The 19,735-nt window shown below is 54.9% G+C and overlaps 1 protein-coding gene across 1 annotated transcript; it reads left to right on the forward strand.

Moving 5' to 3' along the window:
* Nucleotides 1–3,619: 3,619 nt before the first annotated feature.
* Nucleotides 3,620–14,374, forward strand: ALX3 (ALX homeobox 3). The gene is made up of 4 exons (XM_032249820.1): nt 3,620–3,978; nt 9,334–9,650; nt 12,904–13,032; nt 13,422–14,374. The coding sequence occupies exons 1-4, from the start codon at nt 3,702–3,704 to the stop codon at nt 13,728–13,730; spliced, it is 1,032 nt and encodes a 343-aa protein (XP_032105711.1). The 5' UTR covers nt 3,620–3,701; the 3' UTR covers nt 13,731–14,374.
* The last annotated feature ends 5,361 nt before the right edge of the window (nt 14,375–19,735 follow it).

A 19,735-nucleotide genomic window follows, 5' to 3' on the forward strand; every position in this document is an offset into this window, starting at 1 on the left:
TCAATGACAAATGCTTTTATGTTTCAATTGGTTATTAAACAGCACGAATGGTGAACTCATGAATTCTCTTAAAATTCTGCCCCGCATCTGGCTGTGTTGGTCGTAAACCTCTCAAGTGTTAAGCACTCTGTTTCATTTGGTCTCAGCTTAGCAGAAAACGCCCTCCACCTACCGTGCCAGCGGCTGCAGCTAGGCACACAAGTCTCAATGGATGCCACTTGCTGATCATGAAGGCAGCAGTGCAGTGTCCCCAGTCCACTCGGGCCTCAGCCTTCTGTTCCAGAAGGAGTCCCAGCCTTCCCATTAGGAAAATGAGGGTGCGCAGTGAATGATTTCAGCTTCATTAGCTGAAGAAGGACTGAGGAGTCATGTGGAGTTGGGGACCACGAATCTGAGTGTAAATTCTGGTTCTGCCACTACTGGCTCTGTCTACCTGAACAAATGGCTCCCTCTTGGCCTCAGGCTCTTTCTCTAGAAAACAGGGTACCTATTTCATGGAGTCGTGAGGATTAAATAAACCAATCTTAGCCGGGCATGGTAGCGCATGCCTATATAATCCCAGCTATTCGGGAGGCTGGGGCAGGAGAATTGCTTGAACCTGGGAGGTTGCAGTGAGCTGAGATTATGGCCACTGTGCTGTGGAGGTCAGGACAAGCCAACTTGCCCTGGGCAAGTTGGGCAACAGAGTAAGACTCCATCTAAAAAACAAAAATTAATAAACCAATGTATATAGAAGACATGAGCTAGCACCCAGCACACTGTAGGTATATATCAGTGTCAGCTGTTGTTTTTATCTGTAATATGAGGGCCTTTGTGGTACTCCATGATCTCCCAGCCTTCCGAAGAAGAACCATGTATTAACTCTGAGATTGCTGTTTTTGCAGTTTCTATGCACCCGTTCCATCAAACTCTTTCCAGACCACATACAGATAAATATAAAAGTTTGCACTAGGCTGGGCGCGGTGGCTCACGCCTGTAATCCCAGCACTTTGGGAGGCCGAGGCAGGTGGATCACGAGGTCAAAAGATCGAGACCATCCTGGTCAACATGGTGAAACCCCGTCTCTACTAAAAAAATACAAAAAATTAGCTGGGCATGGTGGTGCGTGCTTGTAATCCCAGCTACTCAGCAGGCTGAGGCAGGAGAATTGCCTGAACCCAGGAGGTGGAGGTTGTGGTGAGCCGAGATCGCGCCATTGCACTCCAGCCTGGGTAACAAGAGTGAAACTCCGTCTCAAAAAAAAAAAAAAAAAAAGTTTGCACTAATGGTTTAAAAGATGAAGGGAAAAGTCTCCTCCCAGTGTTCTCACTTGCATAGTTCTGGGATAAAACTCTCCCAGGAGGGACAACTCCATTTACCCACAAAAATGCCATGTAATCTAGGGGTTTCTCTCTCCTCAGTTTAATTGGCCATACTATCCCAGAATAGAAATTGGCTCTGTTCAGAGACTGGGAGAATGTCAAGAGAAACTTCTGGACTTGAAAGTGGATGCAAGTTCCCGTGTCTCTCTGCTCAGCTCCAGCCGTAGTCCCATTCAGTCTGAAGTGAGGAGCCTTCCGCCTATTCAGTGACGGAACCCATCGGAGATGGTAATTATCATCATCATCACCATCTGTTAAATTAACACAGTGTGTGAAAACATGAATGCTTCTCAAATACCCTACCTCCATGTGTGACCCACCTTTATGGTGCGGGAACTGAGGCTCAGAAAGGTTGTCACAGGAGGCAGAAGACTCAGCCTTTGATCCAGGCTGCCTGGTTTAAATTGTCGGTGACATTTTCCTGGGTGATATCTGCATTCTCCACAGTAAACTGTTTGATAACTCTGTTGAATAGAATAGGTATCCTGAATTGACGTTCTCCTAGAAAGTCAACAATCACGAATTTCACAGGTACAGGTAAGACAGAAAAACAACAACAACAAATCAACAACTATTGAAAAACCTTATTAATGGGCAAAGATGATCAGTTCAAATTGGTTGCCCAGAGCTGGATCCACTGGATCCTGGAGAAAGGATCCCTCTTGTGAGGCCAGAAGGGAAGCTTAATTTCAAGCCGAGCCTCCCTCTTGACTAGAAATACCAGCCCCAGGTGTTCCCATCTCTCTGGCCAGTCTGCATTCTGTGATTAGGGGCCCTAATGGCCATAATGCCTCCAATGTGGTGTTAAAACCAATAAGGCTTCAGAGAAGTTATGGTATGTTTAATAACGGCTTAATGACTCCTTGTGAGATGCAAGGCTTCTGGTTCCTGTTTGGTCTTGATTTACAGCCCAACTCTGGCTGAGGAGAGCCAAGAAACCCCTTCTAACCCCCAGCGGAAGAGGGAGGTGTTCACGCCAGGCCTCTTGGAGTCCTTTAAAAATTGAGAATTCAAATGAAATACAAATGATATTCGGCTCCCCACCTCTCTTGCTAGTCTCTGGGAGTACTGAAAATAAAAGCAGTTTACCCAGCCCCAAGGGCTCCTCAATCCATGGGAAGTGAGCAGAGTCCTCAGGTCCTTGGGTATTTCTTCCCAGATCTTAGGTAGGGTGGGATTTTTTTCTCTTTTCTGAAATTCCAAGCTACTCTTCTAATCCTAGGTTTCCTTTTGGTTGGGGAGACTCAACTCTTAGAAGATGCAGTTCTACCCTCACCCCCTCCAAATCGCAGGCCTGGGGGAGCACAGCCCTGAGGTCTGAGCTGCAGATAGCCTCTCTCCAGTGAAACCCCAGACGCTTGGATCATCTGCCCACTGAAAGGCATTCACTCCAAGCTGCTGCCCGAGGGAACATCAGCCTTTCTGCTCATTCTCCACCTGTTCTATAAAGGCTGCCTCCGCAGGACACTGTTGGGTCCTGAGCTGCGGGTGGGAGTCTCCCTGTCTGCTCTGGCCCTGCATCTAGTTCTGAAACATCTAGTTCTCAAATACATAGAAAGACCCAGAATTGGCTTGCCCTGACCTCCACAGTCAGATGAGGACACTAATGATTGGCTCAAGGATCCACAGCTAATTAATGATAGTGTCCAGGCCCAAGCTCCCCAGTACCCCATTTCTAGCTTAGATCCGCTTCCACACAGCAATCCCAATAGCTCCTTTCTATGTGAGAAACAAGAGATCTCTAAGGAAGGTGGTTTTTCCTGAGGCAACATTTTGCCCAGCCCCCAGCAGAGACCTAGGTAAAATTGCAGCCTAATGCCTGCCTGCCTGCCTGCCTGCCCGCCCACCCGGGCCCTCATCCCAGGCTGATGTCCAGAGTCCAGGCCTAAAAGTGTTTGGGGGGATGCCCACACTGCCGCACCCCTCTAGGGGCAATAGCCACTAGGGGGTGGCAATAGCCACTAGGCTGGATATCACGGGTGCTGCTCTGAGCAAGGGACTCACCTGGATGGGCAGACAAAGGGATCCCGCCCTAGAGAGGAGGTTGCTTCATCCTCTCCTGAGCTGCCTGGAACTGGGCTCTGGGTGAATGGGGGGAGGGGGTTTCCCGGGCTCCGAGGGGTTAACCCGCGCGGGGTTACACGTGACGTGGATGGTTCCAGCATTAAGTCAGAAGCGCGGCCCCCTCCCCTGCCCCCCGCCCCCAGCCCCCCGCGGCGCGCGCCGCTCCCGGGGGCTCCGCGCCCCCGCGCCCAGGTCCCTCCCTCTTGGCTGGCGCTCACAGGCCGCGCGGGCAGCGCAAGCCCCGGAGCCCCGGAGGCCTGTGCGCCCGGAGCCGGCATGGACCCCGAGCACTGCGCGCCCTTCCGCGTGGGGCCTGCACCCGGCCCCTATGCGGCCTCGGGGGACCAGCCTCCGGGCCCGCAGGGAACCCCCGCCGCTGCGCCTCACCTGCACCCCGCGCCGCCCCGCGGCCCGGGGCTGACCCGCTTTCTGGGCTGCGGGCCCCTGGAGCCCTACCTCCCAGAGCCGGCCAAGCCGCCCGCCAAGTACCTGCAGGACCTCGGGCCCGGCTTGGCGCTCAACGGCGGCCACTTCTACGAGGGCCCCGCGGAAGGTAACGCGTGGCGCCGGGCGTAGCGCGCAGCCCGACCCTCTCTCCTTCTTCCCTACCCGGGCCACCCTGGCCTTCCTGCTTATCTTTCCCGCTCGCCTACTTCTTAACTTTTGCGCCTCTAGCCTTTCGCCACAGCTCCCACGGAAGCCGGGTCGGCGCTGGCCCGGGACAGGCAAAGGCCGGTGCGGTGCGGGAGGGTGAACCGCGGTTCCTCGGCGGTGGGAATGGGAGGCAGGAGGTCGAGGAAAGTGGAGTGGCGACGGCTCGGGGTCCATTGGGGGCCCGGAAGCAGCCGGACCTGGGAAGGAGAGATCATGCTCTGCCGAAGCTGAACTGGAACTGCTACAGACCCTGAAGCCTAGACCCGACCGAGGGCTGGAGAGCCACACTGAGTTCTGACGCAGAAGCGCGGCTTTTGTGTCTGGCGCCCTTTGAGGGCCCCGAGGCTGGGCCTCGACCTAGAATGGCCAAATCCGGCTCGGCTGGGGACTGCGGCCTGGCCTTGGCCCGCCTCTCCTCCCCGGGCCTAGCCTCCACAGGAAGGGCGCTGCCTTTGCGGCAGACTGGCACGATCTGGCCGCGACTAGTAGCGCAGTGCCGCTGCTGTCCTCAAGACGGAATAACTGTATTCTTATTTCTCAGACTAAGCTGGCTTCCCTGCCATTATGCACGATGATAGACGCCCTTCCCGCAGTCTTGGCTTCCCGCGCTGGATCATCAGTGCTGGCAGTCAGAAGCAGCCCTAGGCAGCCTAACTCCCAGGCGTCGCGAGCTCGCGGGCCGATGCCCTGTGCTAAGGCCAGCTGGACCGCGCCGGCATCCGAGAATGCGCCTGAAGGCAGCGGCCTAGCAGGCTGATCGGCAGGTCAGCTGCACCCGCTGACCTGTAAGGCGCCTCGGCGCCGGCACCGCACCCACCGATTCTGCGCGGCCACATCCCGCAGCCTAGGCCCAGAGCTAGATCATCCGAGAGCCGCTGCTGCCGCCCGGCTGGCGCCTCGCGGGCCTCCACGGAGTGGCCCGGCATCTCCGGCTTTCACCCAGCCGGGGCGGTGGGAATGTGTAGGGGAGGGCGGGGAGGTGTGTGGGGGTCAACGGAGGAAATGAACGAGTCCTCGGAGCTTCGTGTCTGTGCCCTTTGAAAGAGGCTCTCCTGATAAAAACCACAGTTGGGACTTAATGAGAAGCAGTTGGCCTGGCTCCTCTGATCCCAGCCAGACGGCAGCGGCCGCACAGCGCGGTGAGCACCTCCAGAGACAGGTACCCGGTCTGGCTCAGCACTCCGTGTCGGGCAGGAGCCACCCCACTGGGCCCACGTCCCTGCTAGGCGCGCCGCATCTGGCACCGACAGCTCGGGCGCCTGGACCACTCCGGTACCGCGCGACTGCCGAGAGCGCTGGTGCGGAACGAGCGACCAGGAGGATCCCAGCACCCTGGAATCCGACGGCAAGGGTGTTCTTGACAACGAAATACTGAGAAAGAAAACCAAAGAAAGCGAACAACAACCAAGAAAAGAGAAAGGGAAATTGAACAAAACAACGGAGAGCGCGGCGAGAGCGAGAGATAAATGGCAGTCGGCGAGCTGGGATGACCTGAAAGGAATAAATGAAGAACGAACGAAAAAAAAAGCAGAAGCAAGATCAAACAAAACCAGTAAATAGAGAAGGGGGAAAGGACAAAGAGGGAGGGAGCCGACAAAAGAAAAAGGAACGTGTTTAAAGAGTGGAATATATCAAAATGAGAACAAAGGGGTAAGAAAATTAACGATTTCAGTTGAGCAGAGGACAGGCCAAACGAAAGGGAGGCACCAGGGTGCGAGCGGAGCCTGGGAGAGAACCTGGCGGACGCTCGCCTCCCCGGCGCTCTGGCCAGTGCTCGACGGGCGGCGGTCAGCGTCCCTGCGGCAGAGCGGACCTCGCTGCGGCGCGCCGTGGAGCCCCGCAGCTGGAGAAGATCAGCCCCCAGGGTCGCGCAGCCTATTTGGTGAGAAGTGGCGGGCGAAGAGGGAGCCCGCCTTATTTCCCGGCTTTTAAAATAACCGGCTCGGAGCGTTTTCAGTCCACACCAGTGAGCGCGCAGCTGCGCCCCATCTGCGGTGCGATCTTTTACGAGGCTGGGCAGTTGCGCGCCCCAAAGACTGGCGCACCTCGCTCCTTTCCCGCCGCTGTCCGCCGCCCGCGCCCCGGCCTGCCCTTTGCTGAGAGCGCCCAGCCCTGCTCTGAACCGAGGCTGCGTGCTGGCGGTGCCTGCCACTCTTGCGTCCTCCGCTCTTGGCTAGTCTGCCCCAGAGTTTGGCTCTGACGTCGAAACACGCCCTCGGCAAGCGACTCCTACTAGAGTTTTGCCCGCTGGTGCGGAACGAGCAGCCGCTGAGGCTCTGAGCCGGATGACCCAGCCGACCGCCAACGTCCAGGAGAGTCCCAAGTTCTTAGACCCGGGCTGAGGCCTCTGGGCCAAGGCTGAGAAACCTCCAAGACGGGCACCGAAGCCTCACTGGGGTCCTGCCCACGGCATTTATGTCCACTCTGACTTTGGGTCTTCGGCGGGAGCTGCAGGAGCCTGGGCCTCAATGAGCTTTGCCGGTCGGTAGCTTAGCGACCCCACAGTGGCCAGAGGAAACAGTGCGGCGCGGAACAAGGCTGTAGCGAAAGGTGAAAGACGAGGCTGGTCCTACGGCCTCAATGGATGCCTTCTTTGGGGCAGTGGGGCCCTTGGGCCTGCAGCGGTGCCGCTTCCTGGCTGCAGAGTAGCTTAGAAGCAGCCGCTGGTAGGGGCTCCGGCACGCCTCCGACTGAGGGGTGCTCAGGGGTGCCGCAGGCCTGAGAGCTGGGTCAGGGACAGAGAGCTCCTTTACTACTTAAAAGGCTCCTGGCTTTCACGCCCAACAGCTGCTGCTATGGTCCTGCGGTTATACAGGCGGAAGACACCCCAGCACAGAATCTCTGGCTGTCTCCAACCTGAGTACACCGCCTTAACCACCCAGTGTCTGGATCAGGTGCAGTGACTCCTCTGCACAGCCCATACACACCTCAGATGTGCCCTGTCTTCAACAGAGCAGCCCTCTCTCCTTTACAATCTTACGCGCAAACTGCTGGCTGCCATTCCTGGCCTGTCTTTCCTGGCTTCTGCCGTCCATTTTTCCCAGTTCTATCCCTTTCCTCTTTTGGGCCTTGCTCCTCAGGAGGCTGCTCTGTGTTCTCTGAGGAGTGCCCTTCTCTCCCAAAGAGGGGGGATGCCACCCTCCCTCTGGTGCCCTCCAGGTAGATCAAGGAGGTTTCAGGGCAATGACAAGAGAGAGCAGTTCTGTGGTCCCTTGGGAGGGCTGTAGACTGGGCAGGCTTGGCCTCTTCTTTGGGGAAGCTGTTCTGAGAAGTCCTACTGCACTTTCATCCCTTGTCCCTGGCAGCTTGGCTCAAGGTCAGGAAGGCAAGTTCCAGGGCCCCCGATCTGGTCACTTACCCCGGGCAGGTCCTATTGAGACAGACACTGAGAGTCCAAGAGGCAAATGAGCAAGCCCCAGGGCTTTGGAGAGCCTCTGCTGGGGTGTCAGTAGTCTTGAACCCCAGCCCTGAGCTACCCTCACCCCTTTTCTGCTTGGAATCCAGCAGAGCCGCCCTACAAACCCAAGACACCAAGACTCTTCCTTCTCAGGCTGAACATTTCCATGGCCTGCTGTGTGTGTATGTGTGTGTATGGGTGGTGGTGGGGTCCCCTTTCAGCGTCCCTGGTCTTCCTGATCATTTTCAATTATTTGGTTCAACTTCTGTGAGTCTTCCTTCCTAAGCTTCTATCAAATGCAACTGCCCCTAAACCCGAAATGTGCTGGCCAAGAATGGAAGTCAGGGACTAGAACACTTTCTCCCTGTGCTCCACCCGAGTTGTGGAGCCGTGGTGCTGGGCTGTAGCTGTGGGCTACCTGTGTACAGGCTGGGCATGGTCCAAGGCTAGGTAGGCCCTGCCTGACCCTCCTAGTCCTCCAGGACACACGCTCGGAGCTTATTTCATGGCCTGGGTAGTCCTGGAAAGTCACTGACCACCTTCCAGCTGAAAGGGACCCTGCCTGATTTGTCCTTCACAGTGCAGACAGGGACTCATCACACCCAGATCCTGAGAGGCCCGTTTCTCCAGTCCCATCCTCCCCAGCTACAGCTGTGATCCCAGCACCAAGTCCTGGGAAGAAACTGCATCTTGTGCCAGCTAGCTGGGTCTCCTCAGAGCCAGGCCTCCACTGGAGATGGGCCCAGAGCCAGGGAAGAGGGTGTGTGAGTCAGTGGGGCGTCTTTGTGGCGTCTCATCTGCCATCCCAGTGGACTGTTGAGGAGGGATTTCATGGGGACACCACTGGGGGTCCTCGCCAGAGGGAGAGGGCGTGGGCAATCACGGTGGCCTATTTTTCACCACATTCTGACTGTTGATCTGCTGTGGTAAGGCTCCGCCAAGCTTCCAGAGTGAAGGTTAGCACGTCAGAGTGGGGCTGCTAGAAACTGTTCCCAGTCTGCAATCAAGTCCTTCCCTGCCTGTTAAACACAGGCAATGGGAGAGCAGTCAGAAACTCCAGGGGTGGGCGGGGAGGGGGGGCAGTGATGGGAACGATGGGAACAGGGAGCTGTGCCCCGTTGTGACACTGGTCCCCACTCTCCTTCTCTGAGAGCGTCAGCTCTGTTTCTCTACTGCTGGAGCTTAGGTCCTTGCAGACACCACAATGTTAGGAGGAATGGAGGGAAGCAATCCCTCTGGAAGCTTCTTTGTCCCATCTTGCCCTTCATACACCAGAGCTGGGGAATTTGATATTGACCTGATACCTGGGACTCAGAGAATAAAGCTCAGCCAGACCAGCCAAAGGTGGTCTGAGCACCCACATCCACTGCCTGCCTGGCCCTGGGAACAGAGGCATGGGCCTAAGGGTCTGGGAACCAAGGCCTGCAGTCAGGAACAAGGAAGCACTTTCTGGCAGGGGCGGGACCTTTATCCTCACCACCCCATCCTCACCCCCACCCTCTTCCCCCATTCTTGACCTTGCCAGGGTGGTGGTCCTGCTGTGGCGCCAGTCCTGTCACGTCCCTGTGGAACGCACCACCACAGAGCACTTCCCTGAAATGAACCCTACTCTGGCCCCAGCAGATCCGCCCAGACCACAGAGCACATAGTTCCCCAGGGCCCCCTCCCCAGCTGGAGGCTCAGCAGGCAGGCCTCTAAATGCCAGGCTCCCATGGAGGGTGGCCGCTGGGAGGAAGGGAAGGAAAAGGAAGGGGGAGGCGGAGACTGAGGCGTCAATGTTCTTCCCCCTCCCTCCATTCCAATCCACAAAAGCCCCTGGTTCTGTTGCCATCCTCCTTTTTGTGTTCTCCATTGCAGCTGAAGAGAAGGCCTCCAAAGCTGCCAGCTTCCCCCAGCTACCCTTGGACTGCCGAGGGGGCCCCAGAGAGGGTCCCTCTAATTTGCAACCCTCCCCAGGCCCCTGCCTGGCCAGCCTGCGTCTTCCTCTTTCCCCGGGACACCCTGACTCCATGGAGTTGGCCAAGAACAAGAGCAAGAAGCGCCGTAACCGCACGACCTTCAGCACGTTCCAGCTGGAGGAGCTGGAGAAGGTCTTCCAGAAAACCCACTATCCTGATGTGTATGCCCGGGAACAGCTGGCTTTGCGCACAGACCTGACCGAGGCCCGGGTACAGGTGAGGGCACGGCAGGGATGGGGGTCTCTAGCTGCCTCTACCACCCACACAGTGACCAGATCCTGGAAGGGCTGAGAGAGGTGGGCGCTGGTCCCTCCCAGAGCTACCTTTTCCAGGGGCCTGCCCCTCCTGGGCTCACCCTCATGCCCAGCTCTGCTGCAGCCACAGGCTTTTCTGGCCCATATTGAGGCTTATGCCTGGTATGAGGGCGATGGCCTCTGGAGCCATCCCCTGTATGGGAGTCCTAGCTGTGCCACTTACTGGAGGTTATTTGGAGTGTGTTATGGAATCTCTGTCTGTTTCCCAGTTCAGGAAAAGGGAATGATGGGACTGGCTGCGTAGGGACTATCTTGAGGATCACAGAGATGGCCAGGTTTTTGAAGCAGCGAAGTGCTAAACACACATCAGGGTTGCTCCTGAGGTGGCTGCCTAGAATGGAAGGGTCCCTGTCTAGAGGTCTAAGGGTCAGTAACTCAAATTTGTCAGTCCCTGCCAGCGCTCAGACCCTGGCTGGGAAAGGCTGGCTGGGAGCCCTTCCCCCACCTAACAAACTCCCCAGGGGAGATCAGGCACCAGGGCTTCCCAGAAGGGCCATGGCCCCCAATGTTTTACATCAGGGAAGCCCAGCCTGTGGGTGGGTAGATGCTGAGAAGAGAGGAAAGGAAGGGAAGCCCATGTCCAAGCGTGTTGGAAGTGACAAAGCACATGAAGGTGGCAAGCAGGCTGGGGATGGGGAAGGAGTTTCAGTAAGAGTCTGGCCCAAGAGGAAGATGGCCGTTCACTGGCTTGCACTGAACTGGCTGGATCATAGCAGGCTTCCCGGTGTCAAGCAGGAGGCACTGGGAGGGGTAGGTTGGAGCTCTGGGGAAAGGCGAGGAAGTGACCCCTTAGGCAGAGGAGTCTCTCTCTCACCATGGAGGAGACTTGGCAGGGACAAAGCTCATGCTCTCCCACCCTGCATGGGGCCCTTCCAGAGACTCTTTGTGAAGGCACTAGGGCAGAAGACAGTCCTGGCAGGCCAGTCTGTAAAGAGGCCAGCTGTCAACCAACAGAGAAGGCCCTATAGCTGCATCCAACATAGGATCAGAGAGGCTTGAGCTGTTTCCCCTTCTCTGCTGGGTCCTCCTGCCTTCCAGGTGGCAGCCAAAACAGACTTCCAGGACTGTCCCCCAAGGCTCCCTAAGGGCTGAGGTCACCAGGGCAAGAGGCACAGCATTCAAGATAACCCCAGATGATATAAGCCATGGGAATCAGGACCATGGAGTCACCTCGGGAGGCCTCTAGGGTGGGGTCTAACCAGCTCTTCCCGAAGTGTTTGAGGGAAGTGGAGAGCACTTCCTCTGCTCCTCCCCTAGGCCTTTTCAACCTGAGAGGCTGCAGGAGTAGCCATGAGGCCCCCAGCCCTAGCCTAGAAGCTTCCCAAAGGATGGAGACCCTAGAGTAGGGATGTTTTCTCTGGCAGGAGCATGAAACCCACCCAGACACCCTGCCCCATGGAGAGGAAGAATGAGACACCAGGCAACTCAGAGGGCAGGTCCAGAGCCCGGGGAGGCCTACAGTGGGATCCCCAGGGGAGAATGAGTGATGACAGAAGAGGGAATGCCAGTAGCCAGATTCACTGGCTCCAGGCTCCTTTATCCTTCGACACGGGAGGGAGAGCAGACAAAGGAAATCCAGGCAGCTGGGCAGGTTGGGGTGGCCTTTCCCTGACCTTGCTACAGGTCTGCTCTGTTACTCTGTTATCTTGGCAACCTGGGAGGTAGGGGGATGAGGTATACACAGCCCCTTCACTGTTGGTGCCTCACCTGCCTGCATGTATAGGAATGACCTATACATGGGGCAGGGAGCCTGAGGGGCTGGGGTGGGATTTCTCATCTCAGACGGGGTGGATGGATTACTGACACACACACAGCTGCTTCTGTTGTGACTCCTAGCTAGATATCCCTGGAAAGCAGGGGTTGTTTTTGTTTGGTTGGTTTTGTTTTTAACATTGTTAAATTTAGCTTAGAGCCTAGCAAGTAAATATTCATTAAATGATAGAAATATAAAACATAAATACCAATACATAGAAATGTAACAGCCACAGCACATATACCAAACAAATTCATCACAGATATGTACACAGATGTGCACAACACACAGATGTGCCACCCCTATCTGCCAAGGACTGACAAATAAGTGAGAGAAAGGCCGGGCGCGGTGGCTCATGCCTGTAATCCCAGCACTGTGGGAGGCCGAGGCGGGTGGATCACAAGGTCAAGAGATCGAGACCATCCTGGTCAACATGGTGAAACCCCGTCTCTACTAAAAATACAAAATATCAGCTGGGCATGGTGGCACGTGCCTGTAATCCCAGCTACTCAGGAGGTTGAGGCAGGAGAATTGCCTGAACCCAGGAGGTGGAGGCTGTGGTGAGCTGAGATCGCGCCATTGCACTCCAGCCTGGGTAACAAGAGCGAAACTCTGTCTCAAAAAAAAAATAAAATAAGTGAGAGAAACAGATTCCAAAACAGATCATGGTAATGGAATGGGGTGAGTACAAAGAGATGTCCCGGGAGTCTTGGAAGTCCTGTGGAGGATGTCCAGCGTGGATGTATGTGTTGAGGGGATGAGTAGCCCAGGAAGAGAAAACCTAAGCAAAGGATGGAAGGAGCAAGACAGAGAGTGTTTCAGGAGAGCTGGGCGGGAGCTTGGGAGGCAACCAGGAAGAACCGAATGTGTTTGCCTGGCAGGACATGAGGCTCTGCAGAGAGCCAGGAGCCTTGTTAGGAATCTGTGCTCTGGACCAAGGTCTCCAGGGAGTCACTGAGGGTTTAAACAGGACCCTGACTGAACAGAAATGTCTAAGATTCCTCGGATGCTATGAGGTGGGTAGCTTGGAAAAGGAGATGAGGCAGGGAGACCAGAAATCCAACACACGTGCACAGTATACCCAGGAAGTGCCTAGGGCCCCTGAGACCCACAGACCCCCCCACCACAACACCCTTACTAGACACAGCCAGGCTGGAGGACCAGAGTGACTCGGCTAGGGAGTGAAAGCTGGAGGTCCATGGGACCAATTAACCCGCTTGGGGCTTGGGCCTCTCCCAGGCCTCCCTGGCCCCAAGAACAGTGCAGATTAACAGCCGAGATCCACCATCCTGGAGCCAGCCGCCCATCCCACAAGAGGACACAGCCATCAACTCTCTCTCTAGCAGGCTCCTCTCCTCAGGGCTGCCCCATCACCCCCTCAAACCCCACAACCTGCCTCCAGGTCTGGTTCCAGAACCGCAGAGCCAAGTGGCGGAAGCGCGAGCGTTATGGGAAGATCCAGGAGGGGCGGAACCCCTTCACAGCTGCCTATGACATCTCTGTGCTGCCCCACGCTGACAGTCACCCTCAGGTAAGACCCCAGCCCTATCTGAGTCGGGACCCGGCAGGGTCACCAAAAAGAATATGAGCTCTGGCCTGAAGAGACCTGGAGAGCATCAGTGTTCTGTATGACAGTGAAAACGTCACTTAACTTCCTCCTCTGCAAATCGGGGCTGTTGCCTGGCTCATGAATGATGAATCCAAAACACAAAGGAATCAAAGAAGAAAATATCCTTTTGAGAACAGTGGCAGGAGCCTCCTGAGATGTCACTGCCAATGTTGGGGGCAAGAGGGGGTAGACCTAAGCCAAGTGGAGGTTTCCTGGAAAGTTTCTGGGGCCCCAAGGACAGAGAAAGCCCCTGGGTAAGGAAGTCAGCTGAGGCTACCGGCTCATGGGCCTTCTTTCCCCTCTCTTTTCAGCTGCAGAACTCCCTGTGGGCCGGTCCAGGATCTGGGAGCCCTGGGGGCCCCTGCCTTGTGTCTCCAGAGGGCATCCCCTCACCATGCATGTCTCCATATTCCCACCCCCATGGGAGTGTGGCTGGCTTCATGGGGGTGCCAGCCTCCTCTGCAGCTCACCCTGGCATCTACTCCCTCCACAGCTTTCCCCCCACCCTGGGGTGCCACAGCTTTGAGCCCTCCTCAGACGGCGACTACAAGTCTCCAAGCCTCGTCTCGCTCAGGGTAAAGCCCAAGGAGCCACCCGGCCTTCTGAACTGGACCACGTGATCGGTCACACGGACCTGTAGACTGAGCTGCCCACTTCTTTTTCCATTCCCAGCCACTCCCAGCCCACCCCTGCCTGGACATCAGGGAGGAAGCACCTCTGCCTCCAAGCCCCAGGTTCTGGAGGCCTGGGAGAGCAGCTGGCACTGTCAGCCCTCAGCAGGGAACATGTTACAGGGTCTTTTCTCTTAGAATAATGTGGGGCTGGCTAGGAGAAGGGGCTTCAAAGCAGGTAGGACTCTTCCTACCACAAACTGAGCCCCCTCACCCGAACTCTGGGCTGGAGGCAGGGAGACACTGCCTTGCTTCCTCCAGCTTTGTCCAAGTCCATTGTCATCTCTCCAGCTCAGACAGCTTACTTGTAAGGCTCCTTGTTCAGGGAACCCAGGAAAATGGGAGGAGAAGGGCGCCAAGTGGACTGGAGCAGCTCTTCATGATGAGACAGGAAACCACAAAGGAGGTCTCTGATGATGGCGTGGAGTCAGCCCTGCTTCCCCTCCCCACCAGCAGGGGCGCACTGGTATCTGCCACTAAGGAGGGCCTGAAGGACAAGGTCAGCATAGAAGGCACCTGGCGCCCCGTGCAGTGGCTCGCGCCTGTAATCCCAGTACTTTGGGAAGCTGAGGCGGGTGGATCACGAGGTCAAGAGATCGAGACCAGTCTGGCTAACATGGCGAAACCCCTGTCTCTACAAAAAATGCAAACATTAGCTAGGTGTGGTGGCCCACACCTGTAATCCCAGCTACTTGGGGGGCTGAGACAGGAGAATTGCTTGAACCCGGGAGGTAGAGGTTGCAGTGAGCCGAGATCACTCCACTGCACTCCAGCCTGGTGAGAGCGCAAGATTCCATCTCAAAAAAAGAAAAAAGAAAAAAAAGGTACCTGGCTCCCCAGCTCCAGCCGCCCTCACTCCCACCCTGTGCCTGCACTCCCAACATGCCATGCCGTCATCTTCCCCTGCAAGGGGGGGCAGAAATTCCACCAAAACCACCACATATTTGGAATCTCTTCCATGGGACCAGCCCAGAGCTATGCCATGGAACCCATATTGGATGTTGGTCAGAATAAAACAGAGTTCCACACACTAAGATCCCAATTCCCATTTTTGTAAAGACAGTTGAAAGAAAGAAGGGAAAAAGGAAGGAAAGGGAAGGAAGGAAGGAAGGAAAAAAAAAATGCTGCCCAGAATTCTAATAAAGGTGGTAGTGGTGTTTTTATACCAGGTGACTGTCCACCCCCAGAGCTTGGTACTTGGTTGCTTTGGGGCTGGTCTGTGTCCAGGATGCAGGCTGGGCCAGGACCCCTGAGGGGCCAGTGAGGAAGGGGAAGGTGGTCCTGCAGCAGAGCCCTCAAGGGAGAAAAGCTCAGCTCTAGGGCTGGGCTCATATGGCAGGGAAAACTGAGGGTGGGAAGGGCAGCAAAAATGCTGAAATAACTGTGGCTAAACTACAGTGGATGGGAGGTAGAATGGAAGAACAGGGTGCCCATTGAGGTTCTGCGCTCCCCATGGGCGGACCCCAAAGTGGTGGGATTGGGGTGGCTTCCTTCCAGACGCCCCAAGAACATGTCTGAGCTGTGGGGCAGAGACAAAAGCCAGAACTCTTTCTTGTGGTTTCAGAGTATTACCCATTCTATCCTTCATCCCCACTTTCCGCCTTATCTCCGAAGCCTGGAAGGCAGGAAAAAGGTCTGGCCCTCCCACCCTCCCAGTAAACACAACCACATTGCTCAGAAGAATTCAGCTTCAGCCAGCAGCCCAGCCACCCCCACCCCATGCCTCATCTTTCAGGCACAGAGAAACACAAGCCCACAAAGACACATCAGGGCTGAGCTGATTCCAGAGGAGGGGGTGAGTCCCCCACCAGATCATATTTCTCAGCCAAGACAGTCGCATGTATCCCCAAAGGAGTCTGTGCCTTCCCTCCCTTCTTTCCCCTTCCCTCTATACAAGGGTCTGGCTTTTGGTGATTTCTTTCCTCTCTGTCCTGTTGCTGGCTCTGAGGTCCAGGTGTGAGCCCTGTGTCCAGGAGGGGACCCAGCAGAAAGAGAATCAGGGCAAGAAGGAGAGACATCTCTGCCTGCCACTGATGAACAGAATCTCCTTCACCTGGCTAGGCAGTAATGAAATTGGGGCTCAAGCCTACCTTTCTGACTCCAGGGCTCACACCACTGTATGAGAAGTCTCTTTATCCAAGAAGTGATCAGCAAAGTTCTGGACCTTCTTCCCCACAGTCAGAGAGATGTAGACGGTAGTTTTTTCTACAAACATTTTAGAGTACCAACTCAGCCTGGCATTGTGCTGGGTGCCAGAGATAGAGCAATGGTCAAAAACATGATCCTTTCTCTCTCAAGAAGGCTTAGAAAAATGGAGGGAGGGAAGAGGAAAGGATGCGTAAAAACCCAAAGAAACCAGAGGTGGGAAGAGACAGACAGGAGAAAAAACACACTTGAGTCAGAGATCAATAAAGCAAGAGTGGGAGAGGCTGGCAGAGGCCAAGAGGGAACCCATGGTGCAGTGGGAGGCTGCTAGGGGAGGGCACAGGGAGGCCAGAGACTGGCTACTGGCTCTCATCCAGGGGCATCTGCCTACAGCTCATATTTTTCTGTCCAGTGACAGCTAAATGAAGAGAAAGCTAACTTTACAACCGCCCACTTCACACATAATGAATATGAATGGGCATCCCGGAGCCTGTTCCGTGGGATCGTCTGTGAGCTGACAGGTCCTCCTACTGACTGGGCCATCCCAGCCAGCCTGTCCCCTGACTAGGGCATGAGCAGCCCTTCCACCTGCTTCTCATTAGCTATGTCCCTCCTCCTCCTCCACGCCCCTAAGACACAGCCCCCAAAATCTCCAGATACCCCTGCCCTCAGTCTCACTCTAGAGGTGACCTCAGACCTCTGCCCAGGCCAGTGGTTCCCTAAGGTCAGACCTGTGCTCTGATCACTCCTTCTGGGAAAGGAAAGGGGAAGTGGCCCATCCTGAAATCCCAGCTCCCTTTGCTGAGGCTCCTGTCTCCCCCAGAGAAGATGCCAGAGCCTTAAATCTTGGTCCTGGCAGGAACATGGACACCAGCTCAGGATTGGAGGACCACCGCCAGGGGCCCATCAGTCCAGGCTTCCCACCTCAGTCAGCAGGTGGAAATGCTTCTCATACGTGGCATTCAATCCTCCTTCCTCACGTCTCCCATCTACACTTCAGCCTGAATTACAACCCCAAAGTGCAGACCCTCTGCAGCTCCAGACAGGAAGTCTAGCACGGCCAGGAACTGGGAAGACCATAACATTTCCTTTATCCAGCAGAGGAAAGACATACCTTGCCCCTGTCCAAGCCTCCTCCACAGGCTCATTCTAACCATTTTCCCCTGGAGGGTGGTAAGCATGAGGCATCAGTTGTCAGAACCCTTGCTCCTGATGCCGGAGCCCCCTTCCTTCCCACTTAGTGACTGCCGGCTCCCCCAGCAATCTCTCCTCCAATAGTAAGAGGCTGGGACCAGTAGGACCTGTGGTGGGCCCTTCAGACATCTATTACCTATCATACTATTGCTTTTCCTTGCTCTTCTGGCTGGGTCTCCATCAACTGTGAGCTCAAGAGAAGTGAGAGAGCATGGTATCCTAGTCACCTGGAAATCCAGGGCATCTAGCACAGGGCCTGGCCCCAGCAGGCCTTCAAGGGGTGATGGCAGGTTGCTGAAAGAGTAGCTGACTCTTCCGAGACACCTCTGGATTCAGAGCAGCGAGCTAGGTCCAGGGGCTTTAAGGAGGCCTAAGACATGGTTCTGGTCCTTGAAGGGGATTTCTGTCTTCTAGGGAACACAGGAATTGTGTGCAAATTCATAGAAGGTTAAAGTTGGAGGGGCCACTGCCAAGACTAAGAACTGCTACCATTTATTGTCATCCCTTGTCAGCCAGATATATAGGCTCATTTCCATGATCTTACTCAGCCCACGCAAGAGGACTATTATTAAACCAGTTTTTACAGATGAGCCAACTGAGGCTTGGAGCTTGACTAGCTCAAGCTCCCTCAGTGAGTGAAGGTCAGAGCCCAGTTGAAAGTCAGGGCTGTCTCACTCCCAGAGAATGCACCTCCCTTGTTTGATAGCCAGCAGCCTGAGGCTCACTACGCCAAGTGCCAAATGAATGTAACAGCTACTCTCTGAGAAGTCAGCTCATCGAGGACAGACAGGAAGTCAGCCTCCTGGGAGATAAGCCTAACAGGTACAGAAGGGGCAGCCAACACAAGAGTTCTCTGGGACCCAGAAGAGAAAGAAATTTAGGCTCAGACTGAAAAGAAAAAAAAGATGGCAGCAACAGCCAAGTTACCCTTAGGAGGGCACAGTCAGGGCACACCAGAGGCTAGGCCAAGGCCAAACTTGAGTGGCCCAGGTAGGATCTAAAGCAATGGACATTTGCCATGAATCTTCCATGCCAGGGACCACACTAGAGCAATTGTAAGTATTGGCTGTGGTGCATAAGTGAGCAAATGAATGCATGAGTGTTAAGTGCTGGGGTATGACAATGATGAATTTAGCAGACTGTGAGGGAGTGGAAAACGCGTATGCTGAGACAGAGGCCTGGGTTTGAATCCTGGCTCTAGCCTATATATGACCTTGGGCAAGTTCTTTACCCTTTCTGTGCCAGTTTTCTCCTGTGCAAAACAGGGATTAAAATGGCATGTATCTTTCAGGATATTATAAGGAATATGTAAGATATTATACATCAAGTGGTTAGAACGCTGGCTGGCACATAGTAAGTCCTCAGTATTTGCTGGTTGTGTAGAAAATAAGCCTTCAAGAAGCCTGGTACCTACTTGGCGCCCCATAAGTAGTAACTCTTATGATTAACAAGGGACAACTCCCATCTTTAGAGTGATACTACCTCAGATTAATCTGTCCCTCTGGATTGAAAGAGCAGTGGACCCTGAGCCTACTTAGCAATAAACAACCTTTTATGTAACTCAATCATTTACAAAGGGTCTGCATGTACTCTGCCCATTTCATGACCCAGATGAGATTTTAAAAGCCACAAAAACGGGGTGGCTCCAAAAGACATTTCTATACAAAGACCTGACTTCAAATGGCCACCTGCCACTAACACACTCTGTGGCTGTGAAAAGCCCCTTCCTCTCCCTAGGCTGGCTCCTGGGCCTCTAGCTGAAGGGATTCACCTGCCCAGGCTTTATAGCCCTTCCAGCTTTGACAGTCCTGCATTCTCTTTTGCAGGTCAGAGGAGAGACAGCCCTCTGAAGACGCAGGCTCAGTGACTCAGGCTTCATGGGGAGAGTAAGAATGTGAAAATCCATCTCTCCCAAACTGACATCTCAAGGACACATATTTCCTATCAGTCCTTGCAAGAAATCGCCAAAAATCCATCATGCACAGAAATTGTGTCAGTTCCCTTGTCCTGTGCAAGTTACTTTGGGACAAAGGGCCCATCAGTCACAGGGACTTCCCATCTCACAGACTGTGAGCACCAGGAGTCCACTGCTTCCTTTCACCCCTGCTGTCCCTAACCATGCTGGCACATCAAAATACCTGTCCTGAGGCTCAGTAGGTCCCAGGCCAGGCAGGCACTGAACACAAGACCCAACGAAAGGGAGATTCTCCCCAGAACACTGTTTCCTTTACAAGTCAAGACCCCTTGGAGATTTAAGAACCCATAAAACAACTGCCTACAGGTAAAATAAGAGCTTCCAGGAATTCTAAAATGGAAATAGTCCTTTCACCAGCATCGAAACAGTAATATCTTCTGAGGCAGACACAACCAGGAGTCTAGAGACTGGAGTGTAGGCTCCAGGTGTCTGTCCACTGACACCTACTACAAAGATTTTCCTTGCTTTTCTCTCGCCCACAGTGGGGTCCTCGGCCCTCCAACTCTGTTTCCTACCATGCCCCTGACTCCTGATGGTCTGCTTCCTAGGCTCCGAGCACTTAAGTTTCCGCTCAGTCCCAACCACCTGCCCCAGGGAGGGCCTAGAGCGGCTGATCCCCTTGCTTTCACCTAGCCCCTCC

This window comes from Sapajus apella, unplaced genomic scaffold, assembly GCF_009761245.1.
Source record: "Sapajus apella isolate SASKATOON/1434 unplaced genomic scaffold, GSC_monkey_1.0 scaffold69, whole genome shotgun sequence".
Classification (NCBI taxonomy): domain Eukaryota; kingdom Metazoa; phylum Chordata; class Mammalia; order Primates; family Cebidae; genus Sapajus; species Sapajus apella.

Excerpts from the sequence above, each read along its gene's own strand:
- ALX3 (XM_032249820.1), top strand. The coding sequence starts at position 3,702 with ATGGACCCCGAGCACTGCGCGCCCTTCCGCGTGGGGCCTGCACCCGGC. Across the intron at positions 3,979-9,333 it reads CTACGAGGGCCCCGCGGAAG|CTGAAGAGAAGGCCTCCAAA; the intron begins GTAACGCGTGGC and ends TCTCCATTGCAG. Across the intron at positions 13,033-13,421 it reads ACGCTGACAGTCACCCTCAG|CTGCAGAACTCCCTGTGGGC; the intron begins GTAAGACCCCAG and ends CTCTCTTTTCAG.